At 31.7% G+C, this 23352-nt stretch overlaps 1 protein-coding gene across 1 annotated transcript; it reads left to right on the forward strand.

Moving 5' to 3' along the window:
* The first annotated feature begins 65 nt into the window (after window positions 1-65).
* LOC146533404 (solute carrier family 2, facilitated glucose transporter member 8-like) lies at window positions 66-23272 on the forward strand. The gene is made up of 9 exons (XM_085193850.1): window positions 66-359; window positions 9526-9657; window positions 15525-15754; window positions 16607-16723; window positions 17165-17371; window positions 18986-19118; window positions 19237-19466; window positions 19838-20032; window positions 21900-23272. The coding sequence occupies exons 2-9, from the start codon at window positions 9576-9578 to the stop codon at window positions 22170-22172; spliced, it is 1467 nt and encodes a 488-aa protein (XP_085049976.1). The 5' UTR covers window positions 66-359; window positions 9526-9575; the 3' UTR covers window positions 22173-23272.
* Window positions 23273-23352: the final 80 nt, after the last annotated feature.

Genomic DNA, 23352 nt, shown 5'->3' on the forward strand with positions numbered 1-23352 from the left:
ACGACGGGAAGTAAGTTTTTGTTTGTTTACATTTAAATTTATAACACGGTAATTGTAAAGTCAAGTTAGTTTGTGACTCGCCTCCGTTGAGAATGTACGTGCGCGGACGCAGGCTCGCGCTTCACTCCCATCGATCTATAGCACGATAGTGAAGCTATATTCTATTAAATATTATATTTAAAACTTTATATTTTCCTAATATCTAAAGTTATTTAAAGTTTTGAGATTATATTTAAAGTTTTTTTTAAGAGAAAGTCCGTATTAGTTGCACCAGAGCAAAGGAACAGTGCGGATATATTTTAACAATGTGGTGACAGCAGTGAAAATAAGTGCGTGCGTTTACTCTCATACTTCATAAGGTAATTGAATTGGTTTTATTTAAATTAAATAAAATAAAATATATAAAATTAAATATAATATATTTTATTAAAATTAAATATTTTATAGAAACACGGCACGTGTGGGTTTGATTCCCAATCAGGGGAATTAATTATTTTTAATGTTAAGTACGCGCAATGTCTCGTGTTTAGGCGAAAACTAGAGTACAGAGTGTCTTGACACTACGATCACTCTGCTCAAAAAAAAGATTGTAATTTTTTTTGTTCAATTGTCTCTTTGTCCGTGCGTTTGCTAATCTCAGAAATGACAACCGATTTAATAGCAGTTTTCCCTATTGTATTTTCCCAAGCTTTCGTTAATATTTATTTTTTGTTTTATTTTCATCGATTTAAAAGCAAAAAATGGTATAACCATTTTAAAGAATGTTGATCGACAGAATTGCTATAAATAACTGTTTTATTGACTTAGCTGAAACTTTACTTTTAAATATAGGTATAGATATTATTTTCAAAATGTTATTATTACTAGAATTTCACAGTAAAGCACATAAGGAAATTAATAGCTATGTAGCTCAAGCGGGCGAAGCCGACAGCGAACCGCTAAGTTCGCGGGATACGTGAAAAAGGGAAAAATACTGACTGTAGAAGAGTTTGTTACTAATCTAGTAGGAACTAGATTTTAGTTTCGCAGTCAAGTTCAATATGTACGTGAAATGAATATTGTATTTAGATTAGATGACATACCTATATGGACTGTGGGGAGTAGAGACAAAGGCATATTTGGGAAGTCTAATATTATACATGCAAATAGTTGCTTGTATAATCCTACTCGAGGAAATGAAATATTTAAGTTTACATTTTTATTTCTCCGCTCTGGATCGTAGTGTCTTAACACAGGATTCCCTCTGCCTATCCTGCTGTGTGCGGGATACAGCGTGAAACTGATTTAATTTTTGATTTAATTTAATTCAAATATTTCCGATACGTAAAAGTTATGAGGATAATTAAATAGCTTATAATATACATACCTATATCTATCTATAGGCGACCTTAAGTAAACTTCCTGTTACAATTTCATACATATTAATTTATATAGTTCATTAAATAATTACTACTTCCCCAAAACATATTCTTGTTTATGTGATGCTGGTTTTGTTATATTTTTAGTAAGCTGCTGAGAAAGATCGCGGTGTTGAGATACGCAAAAAATGTCCCGATTTTGAAAGCAACCCGCTACAAAGGAATAAAAAGGGGTCCGCAATATATTTAGTAGTACACCGTCTCCTAGTAGTGCACAGTGATAAGGGCCTTCGTTCTCTATAAAGGTATGCAATCAAGTTCAATGTACATAGAATGTATGTTCAAGACATTCCGTTCTACGTTTCTCACCCCAATTCAAAATATTTTGACAATGGCGAAACTCAACACCTCTTTTATTCCTATCGGTTCAGAGAAATAAAACCACAAGTAAAAAAAAAAAAGTAAAATATTTTCAATTATCAAAAAGCTTTAAATAGGATATCAATCTTTAAGCAAACAAACATAAACTAAATATTTTTTTTATATATATATTTAATAAGCATAAGTACCTATACATTGAATCCCAGATGCATAAAACTAATGAATTAAACCTTCTGAGAAAAACCTTTGTACGATATAAGAATAAAACGTCGCGCGTCGCCTGAATGATAAAAGCCCGCGGCAGATGCGCGTATCTACTTTTGTTGGAACTTAATTTGAGTATTTCTATACATTTTTTTTAACGTAACCTGATTTTGACCCTCGCAGTAATAATTTATTTTTATTATACTAAAGATTACTAGAGTGCCCAGATAAAAAATTTGGACCGCTATTCAAAATATATTTAGATTTGTATGGGCTTTATTGAGCTTTTTATACAGCGTGTTCTTATTATCATATTGTTATTTGTTATGTAATGTTTGTTTTATTTATTGTGTTTGTTTTGTTATAATAATTGAATCAACTTTTAATTCTGATGTAAATTTAATAGCTTTATTATTTGAGATTATTTAGGAATTATTACTCGACTATAAGAAAAGTACGCACAAATCTAGTATGAATAATTTTCTTTAAATAAAATTCAACAGAATTAAATTACGCATTTAGCGTAAAAAATACATATAACATAAAAATAGACTTTATATATTCTTATAATTTAAAACTTAATATAATTAATTTTTTATATGTACTCTTTTCTTACTTTGTACGATACAAAAAGGTTTTTACCAAGAATATTAATTATTGAGTCATTCAGCCTTAATATTAAGATACGTTATGTGGTCCAATCCCAATGTGAAAGCGTCTGGATATTTCATTTATAAGAACGACATGATTGATAACTCATGATTGAATGATTTTATGATTTCATTTTAAAATAAAATTTACTTCTTTATTTGATTTTGAAAATTAAAGGCTAAAGTATATTTTTCGGACTGTCATATTATAATTAAATAACTGTTTAATAAATTATTATATAATTACTTAGGAAACCATAAAAAACATAATTCAAATTCACAGCATGTACGTAAGATACTCGTAAGTCATAGGTGCACGACTTCTAACTTTTGAATGTTTAATAATAAATGAACGTTCTGCTCAGTACAATCTTGTCTATTCTGATTTAAAAAATATTATATCTTTTAATAAAATAATATCATCGTATTCTTTTTTTCAATTGCATATTTTAGTGGATACTGACAACTACTGTAGCGATGCACGAAATCTGGATAACGGCTTTTAAAATTTATCTCAGAACTAGATATATTCTAGAGTCTCTCTCTCTATATTCTAGAGTCAAAAAACTAATTATTTATTATTATTAAACACTAACAAATTTTATTCTAGCATCTCACAGTCACCTTGAACTTAACACGTATAACATTATATATGACAGTATACTTATGTTACTTATATTGTAAACAAAAGTTGAAATACTTCGAAATGATCTCAAGTACTTTAAGTCTTATGGGTACCGTTTTTAGGCATATCCACTAAAGGCCATTGGGAAGATAACACGCTGTTAAGATAAGATAAGAAACTAAACAATTGTTATTCTATTAGATTGACGTCTTGACGAAAATTGTGTTAGAAAGAAATATAATTTATGAATTTTCTTTGCCAAACACGGTATTCGATAGGCGCCGTATAATGTTTATTTTTATAGAAAACATTTTTTTTAAAAGCATCTAGAAGATTAGTGGACTATATGAGTATCAATAGCTATACTTATTAACAGATTAAGATATTATTAAATTAATTTGATGCAATAAATAAAGGTATAAATGGCGGAACACAACGCCGACTGTTTGAAAAGATTAAAGATTAACTTTTCTTTAATTCGACTTTTAAGATTAACGGATGCGACTGTCGTTCATTATGCATATGTAATATATACCTATATAACATAAGCAAGGCGACGGCGCCACAGCAATAATCAATTGTCAATTGATTTTTTGTCAGTGACGTCTTCATACTGTCTAACCAGTAACTCACTCACTTGAGGTCACTCGTGGCGCAGAGGCGAGTGTGACTGTAAAACCGACTGGTCGGTGGTTCAAATCCACTCGAGGAGTAGAAATATTTATTTAAATTTATATTTCCATGTCTTCGCTCTGGTGTCGAGGTAAAGCGCGTTGTTGAGTTCCACTCAACACGCAATGCCTCCAGTAAGTGGGGAACAGAGGGTTTTATCACCAGGTTCCTCTGCCTACCCTGCTGGATTCTGGATTGTGTTAATATGGCCCTATAGAGAAAATTGATTAGACTTTCATTTTATGAAAATATCGTTTATATATTGATACATATTTTTTTATACTAAACCATTCTTTGAGTATTAATTAATGTAAAAATGTAATTAGATATTTATTTATTGTATTAATAAATATAAATACATAAATAAAGTACATACCTACTATAATTCATAATTCAAGGCTGTCGTGGCAGAGTACAGCGTCTGACAGCAAGCGCAACGATTGTGGGTTCGATTACCAAACATAGGAGTATACGTACTTCCTACACAGAGGAATGAAATATTTTTATTTCTTCGCCCTGGTAGAAAGATCCAGCGCAACGCTCAGTTCTGCCACCAACGCGAAATCTATTAACACTAGGTCTATAGCCTATATAGGTTTCGTGTTATATGCGTGATACAGCGTGATCCGCCACACGCTATGCACGGCGGGTGGAGCTGAACGAAGCTATGTTGCGTAATGCAATTAAATTACTGATTCGTCAGTGGCATATCTATGTCTAGTATATGTATTATCTAAGGTCTGCACGCGCTGGGTTAGGTTATCCAAAGTTCAGTCTGTGCACGTGAATTTCAAAACATTTCATAGCTTAACTAGTGGGACACATTTTGACCATTTACTCAAAAACTACAATTACAATTATGATCAAACTACTTCGCTGGGATCACCGTGTCGTCCACAACGTTCCTGCAAAATTTCAAAGCTGTAGGTTTAAAGGTCTAAGAGAAGTAGCATATTTTCGCTTCGCTCAGCTCACATATATTACATAAAATTTTAAAAATATATAAGTTTAGGGAGAACAGAGTGTCTTAATACTAGATTCTCTATTCCTACCCTACTGTGTGATTTATATTAAAAAAAAATAAAACTAACTTTTTTTCCATTTATTGCTCTAATAACATCGATAAATAAAAATCATTAAATATTTAATTATAAAAAAAATAGCCGCATAAATACTAGAACAGTTGTCGATAGAGAAGGAACTGTTATAACGGAGTGTGGTATGGGGACAAGATTGTCACGAATGTTCTCAGAAGTGACTTATTAAATATCATCCATAGAAATCTTAGAACTAATATTATTGAGGATCAATCACTTGACTTATTTATATATATTTTTTTAGTTTAGTTTTTAGTTTTTAAATATATATTTTGGGATGTCAATTGGAAATTTGGAAATAACGTAATAATGATTATTAATAGAAAATATATACCTATTAATAGAAAATATTACTTTGAAGAAGATTACACGTAGAAACAAATGATAATGATATGAAAAAGAAATGCCCATACTTCATCATGGTGTTTTAGGGAACTCTTAGGAGTATATCTAATAACTTAAACAAAAAGAAATACAAATTTTTAAGCGTTTTTATTATATTAAATAACGTCATAAAACGTAAAATCAAGACTAATATAGAAAACAGACCATTAGCGAGCTATAATGATTGATAGATTAATTAACTTAGTTTATGATATCCTGCTTCGCATAAATTAATTATCACAGTAACTAGATTAGCCTTAGAATTACTAAGAATTAAATAAACATATACACTGATATTTTCTATGTAATTTTAAATTTTTTTACTCATAGCTTCAAGCGGTCGCTTAATCGTCATTGAGTGTTGAGTGGCGTAACTTAACCTCGCTTTTTGTTTTATTATCACAACATGGAAATAAAAATAATTTCCCCAAGTGGGATAGGACCAACAACCCATAACCACTGACATTTGGGCCCCAGCGCCAAGACTGGCCTCTTATTTTATAATTCTTATTTTTAATTAATATCGTTATTGTTGTGACATAAACCATTGTCTTAATGAAGATTATTGGTTTTTTTTGTTTAACTGATACTCTAGTTTATGTTGCAAGTATAGAACATAAAATAACAATATTTAATAAATATTGTTTTAAAAATTTGACTGGACTAGTGTATCCTAGTTTTTTTTAATATAAATCTTTCAATATAACCACGCAAAGTGATGAGTGTACCTTATATGAACGAGAGATATTTAAATTCAAATCATTTACAACGTGTCTATAATCTATAGTTAATGTTGTTCTGACGTAATTATTTGTATTGTTCCTTTTCGGCATAATTAATAGGTGGAATTTTTTTATACTTAGTACTTTGGATAAGAAATATTATGCATAAACAAGAAATATTTCCTAAGTGCGATTAAAAAACTTATGCACTTATGGATTTTTTATTGTTAGTCAACATGTAATATGTCGAATTTTTAACTTTTTTAAAGTGATATTCCACACTTTAGTTTCCAAGATGCGCAAGTCAAGTCCCAAACTACATTAAAAATATATACGTTTTCTAAAAAAGTATAGTGGTACTTTTGTCTTGGCCAAATGGGCAAAAAGTTAACAATAACATCTTCAATATGGACCTATCTTCACTATCTACCGTTAGATTCATAAACACAAATAACCAACATAATTTTTTTAGAAAAGCCATGTTTTTAATGTAGCGGGAATCAAACCTGCTTCTCGAAAAAGCGAGGATCCGAGTCCCGATACGTTCAATGTTTTATATGCTATCAATTAATATTTTTCTATCCTTAGTGGAATAATACTTAAATAATGGTAAAAATAAACAAAATTAATATATTAATTTGTTAAATTCATATTCTTATTCATCTGAATTTCTCTAGTCGTTTGCAAAAATTTCCATCAGAATAGCACCATTAACCCGAACACCCATCCGAACCGGTTGCACGAAATAGTGTTACTTTTATCGATTCTTAATTTACTTTCACAACGATCTATCGAATATAATTTAAATGAGCATTTTTTTACAATATTAATATATTATTTTCCTTGAAATATAACGAAAGGAAAGGCAAAATGGTATACTTAAGGAAAATCCACTGATAATTTACAAATTATAACTTTATTTTAAGAATTCTTATTATTACTTATCAGTATATAGATTCTTATTAATAAGGTTGAAGTTCAGGAAGATATTGTATGATTTCCAAATAGACTTTTGGTCAGTTTTGCCTGGTATGGGTACAACGGATCATACTAAAGGGTTAAATGAAACCATCAATGCAGCCTTATCCAGAGAACATCTTTCGTAGACAAATCTTGCGTTGTCATTATCGTCATCAACCACCATTACACCTAGATCAGAGGAGATCAATTGAGTACCTACTACACCCATTCTTTGATTTCTTTTTTTATGTTTTCTTTTTAATATCTACATCTATATATATAAAATCGAAAGGTCACTCACTCATCATGAAATCTCAGAAACTACATGTGCTAGGAATCTGAAATTTTGCATAGGAGTTATCTATAGGACGTAGGTGCTCGCTAAGACGGGAATTTGCAATATTCGACTTCTAAGGGGTTATTTTGGGGTTGAAAGTTTGTATGAAACTTCGTTACTACAAATGCTACGAGTCTCGAATTTTGCATAGACGTCACTAGGACGTAGTCATGGAGACGGAAATTAATAATAATATCGCTCACGCGGGTGTAACCGCGAGCGGGCCGCTAGTATATGGACCGTTTATTTTGAAAGTGGTGTAAGTCCATTTTCTTTTGTTTCGAGAAAATTAAAGGTTAGTATGTCGATGATTATGGAATTTCATTTACCGACCGATTTTAAGTTGTTCAAAACATGGGTTTTTTTTGAGAAATTAAACACGGACTAGTTATATATAAAAAAATTACATTAAATTAAGCATGAATTACGTGATAGCTGATTTTTCTCAAAAATGGACTTACACCACTTTCAAAATAAACGGTCCATATTATAAAAATTGAGTTTTTATTTTGTTTGCGTCAAATGCTGTTTCAAGTTCCTTCCGATTTGACCAGGATAATGAACATTAAGATTTTAACCATCGGTATCACACATAAAAAATAGAAAAAGATAAAATACTGCTATTCTATTTTGCCCAGCTGTGCTGCCTTTTCTATTTTTTTAAGACAAAAGAATATTTATTTTTACGCTAATACTTAAAAAGAACTAGGTATAAGATACATAACAAAACTGCAGACTAATTAAAGATAACATTTTTTTTTCATCATAATTAGGAAAAAATGACTTACTGTGATAAAAAATTGTTGTGATGCATGACAGATCCATGGGTACTGAGTACTGACCGGAAAGTGAGTGAAGGTCACATCAAATTAAATGGCGTTAGTAGTTTCGAAGTTATTTAACCAATCCATTTCTGACATTTTTGGTGCTAACAATTATTATGTATAAGAATTAAGATAACAACGATTACGATAACCTTATTTACGCATATGAACTTTACATATTAAGTAAAATATACACATAATATTATAATTTAAATAAAAATTTCCAATATTAGGAAATAGAAACGTAAAGTTTCTAAGCTCTACATCAAGCAATGTATCCAGAATTCCACAGAAAGTGGGGAACAGAAGTGCCTTAATGGGAACGGAGTGTTTTTACACTAAGTTCATACGTTCCCTCTGTCTGCTCTGTTATATGCGGAAGACATACGACTGCTGTCCCACTCAGGAGACCATTTTTCCTAAATTAGGTACATTATTCTTATCAGTAGCTTATTTCTCTTAAATAACATTCAGTCTTATCTAAATATTGAGTGTAACTCAATTTGAAATGAGGATTGCAATAAAATTTAAAAATTGACAACACACTTAAGATAAGACATCAAACGCATTAAGGCGATCATTTCGAGAGCATATTAAATTATCATTTCCGTTGACATGTCTATTTGTAAATAATACGTAGTTTAGCTACGAGTTTTTTCCTGCAATAATATTTTGTTTAAAAATAATCCTTCAATTCTATTTCTTGGATATATTATTTATTGTTATTTAAATTATCAAAAATGTAATGCAATTTAGATTAAAAAAATATAAGCTTTTCATTTGGTTATATGTATTAATAAACCTACATAATATATTATCTTTTGAGACCTCTACACCTCGATACCTCGAGACCTCTGGTTCTCGGTTCGAATCTAATTTGGGAAATATACATTATATTTGGAATATCATTGGTTTCCTGCTCTAGATAGAAACGTTATTGCGCAACTAGTGGGCTTAGAAAGTTGAAATGGTATGTTATAGAGGATATGAGTTTGAGTAGTAAGAGATCAGGATTGTTTCAAACAAAGATGAAGGCGACGACTAGTATGTACTTATATAAAATTCTGTTACTGACTCAGTGACTTTTAGATAAAATAAATCCATTGACATGAAGGTTCCAATAGAGTACCTATAAGAGAGCACTAAAGAATTTCCAAAAAATCCTACGAGAATGAAAAGAAAGATTATACCTCGTAACCATACAAAATTAGTATTTTTTCCTTAGTCTGGAAAAAGATTCCGACGAATTGAGAACCTTTTTTTTTTTGAAAGTCGGTTAAAACAGTATTAATTATTTTTTTCCTATTACAGATATTGAAGCTAAAGACGTCATGAGTGTCTGACATCGCGCACCAGCCACTATGCTCGCTCTACTTCCACTGCGATGGGTCGCGCGCCTCCGAGACGGCGGCATCGCCAACCAATTCTTTATGGCACTGATGGGTAAGACATTACAAAGTCAAAGTCAGTTTTTTCTTCGCCACTTCTATCAGAGTAGACAAAGCGCAGCTTTAAGTTCCGCTAGTTAACACGCAACGTCTCTAAATTTCGGCAGAAATTGAGACTGGAGTGTCATGACACTGCATTCCCTCTGCCTCAGAATCTCTTCTTTCCTCTGAATCAGATTTTGATATATATAGTCAGCGTTTTAATTAGTAAAATAGTATGACTCACAGCTTTAGAATGTTGACTTGCGACATTGCGGAAATTAATATCGCGCTCTTTTTACTCGAGCGAGGTAAAAAAATATTCAATATAGGACTATTAATTCCTCTGAATGAAAACGAACCTGAACCATTGCGCTTCCATGCAGACACTATTCGACTGTGCCACAATACCCTCGAAAAATCTTTTGTTATAAATAATTATTTTTGAAAATTCCCACACTATATGGCTCATATTAGTATAACAAGAATAAAAATGGGGTTTTCCAACTAGATATCGCAGACAGCATATTTACCTGTACGCGACAATCAGTATTACAATATTTAAAAAAGTAAATTATAAACAAAGAAAGTTAAATTCATATTATTTCAATTTTCATTTGCTATTTCAAAAGAAACTTGACGTTTTTAAAATTAGGGGTTCTTTTCTTTTCTGATTACATTTAAAACAATAACCAACAGAATGCCACGCTTTTTCAAATCAGATAGAAAAAAAAATATTTAATAAATATATTTTTTAAATAAACTCTTTAATCGAAAATTGCTAAATATCGAAGAAATTAATTACTAGGTACATTTCTCTAAATGAAATTCGAACCCACTCCTACCGCGTTCATTGAAGCAAGACTTAACAACTTCCCACGATAGCATTAACTTATACTCTATAAAGAAAAATAAGACGAAGAATAGCAATTATATTTCTATATTAAATATCACACAACTCTTAACAAGAAATGGATCCCTCTACAGTTACTTTATTAACCACACATTCGAATATCGTACTTATTTTTATGTTGAAAAGAATCATTATTGCATTAATTATTTAACTTATACATAACACCAGTTATAAAGACTAAAGATAAGTTGTAAGTTAATTTTAACTGAGCTCTGAAAATAGAAGACCGAGATGCAAACAGGTTTGAAATTTTCTTCTAAGAATAACTTATTTATACGTGCAAATGTTGAATGTATGTTGCCCTTTAGTTATTTATCCGCTTTATTTCATTTATCAAATTTTATCTGCGGCTTCGCCCGCTTGAGTACACATGACATAATCCAAGTGTTGGAAGTAACTCTGACCGTTACATCGAAACGATTAACGTGATGTAATAAAGCCTTCCTCGATACATTGACTGTTACTAAAATTGTAATTGTAATAGTAGTTCCTGAGATAAGCGCGATCAACCAAACAAAGTCATCAACTTTATAATATTAGTATAGATTTTCATATATAAAATCATCATCTTTATAAGAAACAGAAAGTTTAACATGTTGGTATTTGGAGACTTTTATTACGACGGTCATCGATTTAATCTTAATCAATATAAAAAAATAATCAAAAGTACTTTTTAATTTGAGCTAATTTATCTGTTTATGCCAGCTATATGGCAATAACTGGTTTCTTCTAGTTTCGCCTAGTTTGGCAAGAGGAAATATTGAATAGCTGTGACTAAAGCGTAAAAATTTTTTTCCTTATCTTCACTTTATGCCACATTTAGCAGGTAGGCAGAGGGAACTTAGTGACACTCCACCTCCCTCCTTCTTGACTTCATTCTCTTAATCGTATAATAGGACATTACCTACTTATAAAAAATTACAATTTACTTTACAAAACAATTTTAATATCCAAAATATATTATACATATTGTATAATATACCTAATAATTAATATTACACGTATAAGAGTACTACATGCATGCTTACAAACGTTAACACTATAAGAGAAACAAGTAAATCAATTGACTCATTACAGTACAATTGACGTATCGTGGTCGCCCTGAAGTGAACTCCAGAGCTTTTTCCTACTTTTCATATTTCTTTTACTAAGTGAAGAATGCGCAATAGTTCAGAAACTTACTTCGATGCGGCCACAATTCGTTGAACGTACTGTATATTTAGCTGACTTGCAGGGACTCGTTTCCATGCTGTCGTGACTAAGGAACCAGTTCGCTGAGGTCATGATCCCAGGGTGTCAAGTGGTTGCAGTTAAATAAGAAAGTGTTATAAATAAATTAGCTTCGATATATGTATTTTGTAGAAAAGAATAGTTACATTGAAATTTATATAGTTATAGTTAAATAGAAATATTTATTTACGTTCATATTTCCAGTTCTTCGCTCTGGTGTCGAAGCAAAGCGCGACGTTGACTTCTGCTACTCAACACGCAATTCCTCCATAATTCGGCAGAAAGTGAGGAACGTAGTGTCTTAACACTAGGTTCCCTCTGCCTACCCGGCTGTGTGCGGGATACGGCGTGAAACTGATTTTTTTTTAGAATATTAAATAATTGAAATTCTAAAGAAGTTACGAAGAATTATTTCTTCGTATATGGACTTAGTTCTTTTTAGATGTATTATACTATTTATTTAACTTTTATAAATCTTTATTGTTCATATTGTATGTAACATGTAGCTAACCACTAAAACATTTTGAAATTAGGTTAGATTACTTAATGGCAATAGACGATGAATCTATCAACATATTTGTATTGTTCTTACTATTGTATAACACCATACAGTTCCACCTACATTTGTACGACATAAGGAAATGACTGTAACGCAACGGTTGTGGGTTCGATACCCACTCGAGGGAATGAATTATTATTTCATAATATTTTCGTTTTTTCGCTCTGGCACCAAGACTCGGAATTGAATTCTGCCACTCAACACGTAAGGCCTGGAAAAATTCGGTGGAACGTGGGAAACGGAATGTCTCAACACTAGATTCTTTCTACCTATCCTGCTGCATGCGGGATACCGCGTGAAGCTGATTTATTTTACAGGAGGACTTTACTTTGAGGACGTAATGGCATATCTCAAATTTTATAAAAAAACAAATGTCCTATAAAATTTATCTGTTATCACGTAGTAGCCAATTAGTAAATGAGTATAAATATTAACATCAAATATATGGAGATCAAATCATTAATATCAAATTAGGAATTAATAATATTTATTAAAAAAAAATCTTTGAGAAGAAATAAACAATTTATTTTTTTTAATGTTATGATTCAATTTATGACAGCAGCTGACCAGAGACAGTTTTAAGTTCGATTACCACTCGAAGAAATTATATTTTCAAATCATAAACCTTGTGAGAAGTCTCCGCCATTCAACACTCAATGTTTCGAATAGGATTATGTCTCGGAAAGTGTTGGATGGAGTGTCTTAACACTAGTTCACTACCCTGTCATACGTGGGATACAGCGTGTAATGAAAAAAAGTATATAATTACTTCAAGAATTTAATAAGCTTTTGCATTTTTTGTGTTGTCATTCTTCGTTACAATCTTAATCGGCCCTCATATATTTTCATTTTTTCGATCTCGATCCTCGCCTTGCATCAATTAAACAGCAAACTGGTATAAATTTGAACTTGTTTGAACTTTTCTGTTTGAAGCGGAAGAGAATCTAGTAGAAAAAAACACTGTTCTTTATATATGGAAAACAGAAATCTAATTAGAATATAATTATTAACATCAATGGTTTTTTCCAATTCACGACCATAATTACCTACTAATTGTAAAATTTTTACTTATTTGACAAACGGACAGGTGTACTGAGACAGACTGACAACAAAGTAATAAAAGAGCTCTTCTTTTTTATTTGAGATAAGGAACCCCAAAAATGGACCGATATAATGAATAATTAATGAATTAACTTTAGTAAGAATATGTATGTGGAAACACGTTTTTTTATTGCTGTATAGCAGGGTTAACATAGGGAACCTAGTGTTAAGACACTCCACTCCGTTCTCCACTTTCCTCCAAAATCTGGAGAATATTAAAAGTTTCATTTCCCCGAGTGGGAATGGAACCTGTCGAATCTGGAGTCGCACGCTTGTGACCCGCAGCGACTGGCCCCATATGGAAGCGTATTTAAAAATCATTATTTATTATAGGCGACATTTTAAAACTAGTAATGTTTGTCACATTTATTTTAAGTTTATACCCACCGCAGTAGTAGCAGTGTATAATTACGAAACAATATAGATGTCGGTTGTAATCTGTTGATCCCTGATATATCTTGATACAACTAGAACTAGAACACATAATTGAGAGGCACTCGCTCTGTGAGATAGCTAGAGATGTTATTGAGAGATACGATGTTATCACTTACATCTTCAGCTCATTTTGTTTATATATTTTATAATAGTTAAAATTTTCACGAAAAAAAACGATTCACGCTGTATCCCGCATGTAGCAGAAAGAACGAAACTCAACGGCGCTTTTGCCTTGACACCAGAGTGAAGAATTGGAAATATACATAATTAATAATTCATTCACCTGAGTGGGAATCAAACCCAGAACAACCGTAGAGTTACATTTGCATATTTGTGTCCGATTAAAAAAAACTAAGTGTACATAAAATACGAATACAGTACGTATGAATTAATATTCATTCAATTCTTTGATTAAAGTGATAGCGAAATAGATAATAATATTATTATAATATACAGGTGAATAATAATTTGCATAAAATGATTAATTAAACTCATCAATTGAAGTAAATAAGAAACATCATGGACATACGAGTATTATAATATTGTAAATCATATTAAACAATTTGCACAAAATCCCCTACATCTTGAGAAGCTGATAGCCTTCAACTCAATGAATGTATTATAATTAACCGTATCTAAGAGCTATTGCATTCATATCTATCTACATTTAATTTAAAAAAAACAGTATTAATATTCTATGGTGAATAAATAATATTATTTACCAAGCTACTAAGCATATATTTAGTGACATAACAAAAAAAATGCGGCGTAGAGTTCTGCCACTCAACACGAAATGCCTCCAGAATTCTGCAGAAAGTGGGGCACGGAGTGTCTTAACACTAGGTTCCCTCTGCCTACCCCGCTGTGTGCGGGATACAGCGTGAAGCTGATTTCAATTGAATTATTAGTTACTAAAATAATCAAAATGAAGATATAGTGAAGGAGGAGGAGCTTTTTATGTAGTGTCCTTGAGTATTTCAAAGAGTACGTTCTGAGAGCAACACAAAAAAAACTTATTATTAATAAACTAGTCGTGGCTGGAAACTTTTTTGGGTGGATTTTAAATCTAATTAATAATAATTTCGAGAAATCGTCTCTTATCCGCCCCTACACTATCTAAGCTATACCAAGGTTCCATTTTCTACGTTCACTCAGTAACTTGTGAGTTACATTTAAATAGAGTTTTATCAAAATAGTACACAAAATATTAGAGTACTTTAAACCAATTTCTGTTAGAAAAGGAGGTTATCAAGTTATTTCTTTATTTAACTATTAAAATTGCTATTCCAAGCTTGGCTAAAACCTTACATTTTATATTACATTCTGCAAGCATAGTTCTTGTCTGTAAGTTATATTTGTATGAGTTAAAGGAGTATTTACATGTTGCGTAAATACATACACATGCATCGTACATCTCATCGGTTACTAGAAAGCCGATTTTCCTCACACTTTCGAAATGAAATGAACAAACAAGCCTTTAGAAGCTGAAAAAAAGAGTAAATTTAAGTATTACACACAAATTTCAGTAGTTTTTAGTTTTTTTTTGGGCTCTAGCTAGAGAAAGAGAGAAACCAATATTTTTCTTCAGAAGACGTAAAGAGACATAAAAAAATACTATACTCCTTTATTCATCTTTTATTTACAGTAACACTACCAGTGCTGAACTTCGGCATGCTTATGGGGTGGCAGTCACCGATGACTCCTATCCTACAATCAGAAGATGGACCAGCTCCGGAACCTATCACAGATGAGACTATATCCTGGATGGCATCTGTCACCTTCTTCCCACCTATATTCTGTGGCTTCTTAGTTGGAGACCTGGCAGATCGATGGGGAAGGAAGATCACAACTATGTTGACGTCTTTAATGCTTGTGGTTAGTCGTTTTAATAAATTTTTATATATTTTTTTATATAATGAGCTCGTCGTGGCGCAACAAAACGTCTGACTGTGGAAAGGCGAAGTTTGTGGGGTCGTTTTCCACTCGGGGGAATACATTTTTTTTCATTTACTGACCACTCAACACGCAATGTCTTGAAACTTCTGAAACTGGGGAACGTAGTGTCTTATCACTAGTTTCCTCTGGCTTACCTTATTGTATGCGGGATACAGCGTTGTATATGTTGCATATATAAGCAAGTTGTATATGTATAAATATATTACAGTTAATAAAAATAGGAAATATTTTTTCCTGTCATTCCACTTCCATTTATGATCTCGTATATAATATATAGAATGTAATACCTACTTGTCGAACAGGCAGTAACAGCCGCTCTCCACTAGAAAATAGCTATAATTCACGTTTCTAATACATACCACTGTTGGTATTAGCGTTCGGTCTCACGTTTTCTTGTTATTCTTAACGTACCTATTTAATTTAATTGTAATAACATTTATTTACAGTACTTTTTTATTAAAGTAACTAATAAAAAACAGCTTTAAGCGAAAACGCTTAATTTGCATGCGGAAAACCGCATAGTAGGTAAAGGAAAACAAGTGCTAAGACACTCCGTTTCTCACTTTCTTTCCAATTTTCGAAATATATGTGCTAAATGGTTGCCAGAGCATGATATAAGAAAAAAAAGTTAAATAAATTAGAGGCCGTCAGGGCGGCACAACGTCTGACTATTAATTCTATTCCCTCTGCCTATCCTGTTATATGCGGGAAACAGCGAGAAGCTGGATTTTTTTTGTATATTTCATGCAGGATATGTTGTGCTGTTAACAGATAAGCTGGGTCATCATTATGTTTTCTCTCCGTCCATGGGCGCTGATAGCGTCCCGTGCGGTCGCCGGGCTCGCGTGCGCGGGCTGCTATGTTGTCACACCCTTATATTTAAAAGAGGTAAGTATTTTTAAAATATATATTTTTATATATGTTTTAAGGTTCCCGCTATTTTCTTTCGCTGTATCCTACATATAGCGAGAGCGAGAGTAGGCAGAGAGAATTGAATTTTGAGAATTGAATTTTGAACTCAACGTTGACAAATTAAAAATATTCATTTTAAAAATAATCATGTATTGTAACATGATGAAGCCATCATGGCTGGCTGTAAAAGGACGGTCGTGGGTTCGAGTCACTTGTAGGATTCTATATTCCATCACAAAATGTTTTAAAAATTGGGCAGAATATGGGGAGAATCTTAAATCTAAACTAAACACTCCTAACGAAATCCTTTCCCTATTCTACTATATGGAGGACACAGCGTGAACATAAAAAAATAAAAATTATCCGTATATTATTAAGGAATAAGGCCAATAACACCTTTCAATTCTATTTTCCCAGGTGGCGTCAGACAATATCCGGGGCGCTCTCGGCTCCCTATTCATCCTGTCCCAAAACCTCGGCTACCTCATAGTGTACGTGGCGGGCGACGTGTTCTCCTTCGAAGCAGTCATGTGGCTCTGCACTGCCATACCAGTATTCCACCTCCTAGTGTTCATGGCTATGCCTGAAACACCTGTTTTTCTAGTCAAGCAAGGCAAAGTTAAGGTAAGAATGGTTTATAATATAAGTGTTTTATGAAAAATAAATTATTTTATCTCAATAAAGGACAAACGTTATGTTAGATTAAAAAAATATATTTCTTTTTAATAAGCTATATTATATAAGTGGTAAAAATTTGTGAAAGTTTTCCGATTCCTTATCAGATAGGTACTAAGAGGTCGTTAATTTAGCAACATAACGGAATTTCCACGCAATTATTCTAGAAGTGCGGAAATGTTATTTGCTTCTGACATTTATTTTTATATACTTGTGCAAATTGACTGGCAGACAACGCACAGACGAAACTATTGACTTTAAAAAGTTGAAATTTAGAAGCACTCAGTGACGGTGAAATTCCTACGGAAACGGCAAATCATTGAATTTTCCATTTTAGGTCTCAAAGTCCACGCAAAGTGGCAGGCTATTAGTAAATTTCTAAAAGATCCATAAAGATAAAATTAAAATTAAACTCGAAATAAAATTGATAAACATATGTTTCCAAGAAATCAATGAGGATATATGCAATTTATTCAAAAGTATTTTACAAAACAGCTATAACCCATAAGAAATAAGGAAATGTCAAATATGAGGAAAAATTTCTAGATACAGATATCATATTATGTGTGTACAAACCTTAGATACGGTATCCTAAATCCTAATATAGGAAAAACATTTTTTTTTCTAATATAGGAATACTTATCTAAAAAATGTTTTACACGTTTTTCTATGGAATTGAGTTAAGTTTGTTCTTTAATTTATATTTTTTTCAAATTTGAAAAAAAATAAAAATCGCTATTTCTATCTTTACTCATAGATTATTTTTAAGAATTTTACTTAAATACTCTGTGAATAAATAGTGGGTAGTACTTAGAACGGCATGAGCGATGACTAAGAAAGTAAGAACACTTAAAAACTGTAGATCCCGAATACATTTGACCTTTCGGTTATTATACAAAGGATTTGTAAATATCAACGATAAAACTAGTTACTGCTGCCACAGAAATACATTTTAATTAAGAGAATATAGTCATTACAGGTGCAAAGCATTAGGTTTTGAGTGACGTAACTCAACGCCGCGTTTTCCGTTCTTACCACGGATCAATTAAAAATAATTAATTCTAGAATTTTGTTTAAGAATATTTGAAAACAACTGCAAATATTTCATGACTCTTCAAAATTATCAAGGAAATACAATACAGTTAAATGTTCTACTAACTGATATAGCGTTTTAGATCGATTAGTTTGCCTTGACAAAGTAATGTATAGAGTATAGGCACTTCACACTGATTGCAATTGGCACACTAATAGAATAATAATTATTCATACTAATATAATAGTAGAGCGTTCATATGATTGTCAAAAGTTGGTCAAGTGCGAGTCGCACTCGTCCACTGAGGGACTCGTACCAATTTCATGAAGTACAGCTTAAAAAAGTTGACTAACTGAAGTTTGCGAACTTATGAGCTCGCTTACTATGAAATGACAATTAATAATGTGTTGGGATTTCCATTTTTCCCAGATATTTTCCTTCATGTAACAAAATTATCTAAGTAACAAAATCTTATAAAAGTTTCGGTTTTTTTTTGAACGGCACCCTTAAAAAATAATTATATGCTTTAGGAAGCCAGATCAACCCTCGCATGGCTACGGAACACTTCACCCGATGACAAGACCCTAGAAGAAGAGGTCCAGATTATGGAAAAAGAGGAAGAGTACGCTAAAAGTATAGAGAAAGCCACGTGGAAGAGCATTAGTAAGTAACTAGAAAAATAAGCTTAAGAAAAAGTAACTTTATAACCATATAAATGCAGTTTTCACAAAATTACACGCAAAAACAATTATAATAAGAAAATTCTAATACTTTCTTACAGTACAAGATAAAACAACATTCAAAGCATTCAGGATCGCAGTAAACGTGATGTTATCTCAAGAGACTTGCGGGTATCTGGTGGTGCTGATGTACGCCGGCTCCATATTTGAACAAGCTTCAGAATCTATCAGCTTAAAGTTAAGTCCGAACAAGCAGACTATCGTTGTGGGCGCCATACAGCTGCTGGGATCGATTGTAGCGAGTTGTATCGTTGAGAAGACTGGGAGAAAGGTATGATCAGTTTCTTCTTCTTCTTCTTTCTTTAGTCTTGTATTTTCTTTTCTACATTTATTTTCTCTGCTTCGTGTGGCGTTGCACATTGTGGCACTACGTCAAACTGCATGAACAATGATTGTGTTCTATTTCTACTCGGGGGATTAAGTAATTTTCAGGTCTATATACAAAGTTAAGTTGATAAAAATTGGAGGAAGCTTTTTTCTAAGTTTTTCATGCTAACAAAAAGATAAGCATTTTTTAAAATAAATTCTTGATTATTTGGTGACGAACCCACGAATAGGAATTGATCCTACAACCATTTTACAAAATCGAAGCTACAATTAGATTGTAGTACATATAAAATCTATTTAATTTACTATTCACAGTGGTTGCTAGCGGTAACATCGTTCGCCACAGGGCTCTCCATGCTGGCGCTGGGCGGTTGGTTCTTCGCGACATCGCTGGGCGCGTGGTTGCCCGGCTGGCTGCCCGTGGTCGCCATGTGTCTCTGCATCTTTGCTGACGCTGCAGGATACCAGCCCGTACCTTATGTCATTACGTCCGAGTTGTTTTCATTTCAAGTGAGTTTTTTTTATGTATGCTAATGTTTCTTTTTGACAGATTTAAAAAAGAGGAAGTTATTACAAGGACTGTAAGTTTTTATTTTATGTATGTTCATTGATTTCTCAGCAATTATACCTGGAATTTGGTGATTTATGTTTTGTATGAACAATATCATTTGAAATATCTTTTTTTAAATTCGAAAAAAACGCATTAGTACCCTTCTAAATGTCCGAATTAAAAGCTAAATAAAATTAATTTCATTAAAAACATACCCTATGGAGTGACCTCGACTTCAAAAGCTATCTATAACTATTTATAATGTCGTTACGTTCTCCATAATTACGTTTATTTTGAAGTATACAAAATATTATTTTTTATTTTTTAAATTGAATTTTTTTTTTATTTAAATAGCAAAAGTTTTTCAATATTACTCAGAGCAGAACAAAATAAATTAGTCAAATTATGCTTAACTTTCTGCTCAGTTCTGAACTAGTTATATAATACACTAGATTCTTCAATCATTGCTCAATCAATGCGATAAACAGCGATAGTGTCATAATAGATCATGATCAGAGATGACAATCATCTAATGTCTATTTTGATTGATGATATCGAATTATGATTGAAGTTATTATCTTATCTTTTCTAATTTACATTTCTTCATCTCACGTTATTACTTGTAAAAGGGCCATCTCTTTCTCGCTTTCTAACTTTACGTATGATATACGATACATGCCTAGGTATATTATATGCAGGAGCACAAGCGTGTGACTGTATATCCGACGGTTTTGGGTTCGATTCCTATGAGGAAATGAAAACTGAAATATTTTCATTTCCTTGCTTTCGTAACAAGGCAACGCGCCGCGTTAAGCTCCGCACGCAATGTCAGTGGAAAGTGAGGAGCGGGTCTTAACACTAGGTTTCTCATGTTCCTACATGTCTACCCTGCTACATGTATATGTATATATATACATATACATGTAGCAGCATGTATATATATATACCTACCTACTTGACATGACTTGACTAAATCCTATATATAGGTACCTACCTACTTGACATGACTTGACTAAATCATTAAAACTATTATTATATAATTTTTTGCATAACATTGATTATTATTTATTTATAATATCTATAAGGACGTTGGAATTCGTCGTATTGATGTTTTATAACAATACAATACACATGTATTACAAATAAATTAGAATAATAAATATCAAGGGAACTTACTTGTACAAGTACCTAAGGTAAATTAAAAAAGATAAAATAATATTATTATAATTTGTTCCAGTAGTGATTTCTATATCGGAATAATAAAACGAGCAGCGTCACGTTCCAACTATTGTATTAAACTCTCCTAATGTTTTTTACGTGTATATTTTTTAAGTGTAAATAATATGTTATTAATTCCCATATATTTTCGTATGTTCCCTATGTATAATTAACTGAAAATAACATGCTCTTTGGACATATTAAAATAATAGTTAAATATAGTTCTACACAGCGTTGCTAGTATTACTTAACAAAGGCTTTTATACTTTTAATTCTAAGAAGATCATTATGTATAAAGTCGAAACTATTCTGGTTAACAACTACGATCAACTATCAATTTGGAAGAATTTCCACACATAAACTTGAATGAAATCTGAGAAGATCTGATAAACAAAACTCCGTTATCAAATAGAATCTTGATTCAGCAAATCTATTGTTATCTTATCAGAAATCCTAGTCCTACGAATGACATTGCTAAATTACATTTCATCTAGTGTCACCTATCATTTCTTTTATGTCTGTCAACTTCTTTATCAATTTCATGTAAAACTATAATATCAAATATTTTATCTAGAAATACTAATATCATTTCCTTTTTTCGTATTTCAGCATCGAGGTATGGTGACGTCGTTCGTGAGCAGCGTCGACGCTTTAAGCGACTTTTTACAAACAAAAGCATATGACCCATTACTAAAATTACTCGGCATTCATTGGGTCTTCATACTTTTCTCCTTGGTGTGCTTCGCTGGTACGTTTTACACAGTCATGTACGTGCCAGAGACTAAAGATAGGAGTATAGAGGAGATCTACGCCATCTTGGATGGAAGACAGAAGGAGAAAAGGAAAGACGTTGAGAATGGAAAGGAAATGAGTAGACTGTGATTAGTCAAGAAGTGGACGATTTCTGGAAGATATTATGTCAATACTAGATGAAAATTAAATAGTTGTAACACTGTTATTAAAACGTTGTCATAGAAAAGTTTTTATAAGAGCTTATGTAGTGTTTCTTAATCCTTAACTTGTAATAATATAATGATTTTAATATAAAATATTAATAATCCATATGACATTTAATTCCTAATGGACAGAAATTAAAAGATTTTTTTCGTTGTTTTTTCTAATTTATATAGACTGACTGAGGAAAAACTGGTTATTTTAAAAGTTACATACTAAATTACCTTTCTCCACTTGTTCTAACATTGAAAATAACTTACTACTTAAAAAACCTCTTGTTATGTAAAAAATATATCTATTAACACAACACATGACTAATACCGGAATTAAATAAGTGTACTTTTTCTATTGTTAGCCCAAATTATAAATTAACTTAATCAATAATTCTTAAATCTATTTTTTGTTTTATTCTATTTTTATTTAGATATACAAAAAACAGAAATATAAACACAGGTTCATACTTCCACATTATACAATGAAACAATGTAGTAGTAGAATATTTTTATGAAAATGATTAAAAGAAAATTAATAAATTTACCTCGTACAAACTTTACATGCAAAATACTAATTTAGAAAACGTAAAAAAATAAACGAAGCGGGATTTGAACCTGCGCCTCTTGGAAACCGAACCGCCCAAGTTCAAATTTTTAAACGATTTCTTAATAAGATTTTTCTTTCCTCATTAGGAAAGAAAAATCTTATTAAGATTTAGCCACATTTGGCTTAACAAATTAAAGTCTCAAAAATACATAAATATATTTTATCTACCTAAAACTATAAAAAAAATAAAATTATTTATAAAAAATCTGTAGAAAAGTGTAGGTATATTTTTTTTTCTTATATAAAAATTCGCTATTGTGCAATGAGTAATCTAGTTCGTACTGTGATAGTCGAAATTGTTTTATTCATATTTAAATAAATATTTAAATATTGCGACTTTTTGTTGACTTCCGAATGTGATATTGACGAAAGTTAATTTGTGGTATTATTAGCTATAAGTTCCGCCATTAAATAATTTATTTTCCTTATATTGTGTTTTTTTTACTAATTCTCCTCTTCGAAATTTAATTAAAGTGATACCAAGTAGGTACGTATAAGCAATTACGAT

Source organism: Heliconius melpomene, chromosome 12 (assembly GCF_056956725.1).
Source record: "Heliconius melpomene rosina isolate 202511_hmr_F chromosome 12, ASM5695672v1, whole genome shotgun sequence".
NCBI lineage: Eukaryota > Metazoa > Arthropoda > Insecta > Lepidoptera > Nymphalidae > Heliconius > Heliconius melpomene.

Excerpts from the sequence above, each read along its gene's own strand:
- LOC146533404 (XM_085193850.1), top strand. The coding sequence starts at position 9,576 with ATGCTCGCTCTACTTCCACTGCGATGGGTCGCGCGCCTCCGAGACGGC. Across the intron at positions 9,658-15,524 it reads ATTCTTTATGGCACTGATGG|TAACACTACCAGTGCTGAAC; the intron begins GTAAGACATTAC and ends TTTTATTTACAG. Across the intron at positions 15,755-16,606 it reads TGACGTCTTTAATGCTTGTG|ATAAGCTGGGTCATCATTAT; the intron begins GTTAGTCGTTTT and ends TGCTGTTAACAG.